The sequence below is a fragment of the Eimeria mitis genome, genomic scaffold (genome assembly GCF_000499745.2).
Source record: "Eimeria mitis Houghton genomic scaffold, Emh_scaff864, whole genome shotgun sequence".
In the NCBI taxonomy this organism is placed as follows: domain Eukaryota; phylum Apicomplexa; class Conoidasida; order Eucoccidiorida; family Eimeriidae; genus Eimeria; species Eimeria mitis.
Window position 1 is genome coordinate 7,856 of NW_013576362.1, and position 267 is coordinate 8,122.

Here is a 267-nt window from a genome sequence, read left to right on the forward strand (position 1 = left end):
TTGCTGCTGCTGCTGCCGACACGCCGAGGAGACTGCAGCGGAGAGGCTGAAGGGGTTTGGAAAGGAGTGTTGGAGCTGCTGGCAGCAAAATCGCCATGCTGCTGCTGCTGCTGCTGCTGTTGCTGCTGCTGCTGCTGCTGTTGCTGCTCGTGATGCTGCAGTTGCTGCTGCTCCAGCTGCAGATGTTCTTGCTCCAGTTGCACTGGCTGTTGCTGCTGTTGTTGCAGCTGCTGCTGCTGTTGCAGCTGCTGCTGCAGTTGCTGCTGT

At 59.2% G+C, this 267-nt stretch overlaps 1 protein-coding gene across 1 annotated transcript in view; it reads right to left on the reverse strand.

Annotated features, from left to right (window-relative positions):
• Window positions 1-267, reverse strand: part of EMH_0023980 (uncharacterized protein) — a gene marked incomplete at both ends in the record, with an annotated part of 7,585 nt that overhangs the window by 4,187 nt on the left and 3,131 nt on the right. Inside the window, one exon of the mRNA XM_013502234.1 lies at window positions 1-265. Coding sequence (XP_013357688.1) covers window positions 1-265 — 265 coding nt within the window. The remainder of the gene's footprint in view (window positions 266-267) is intronic.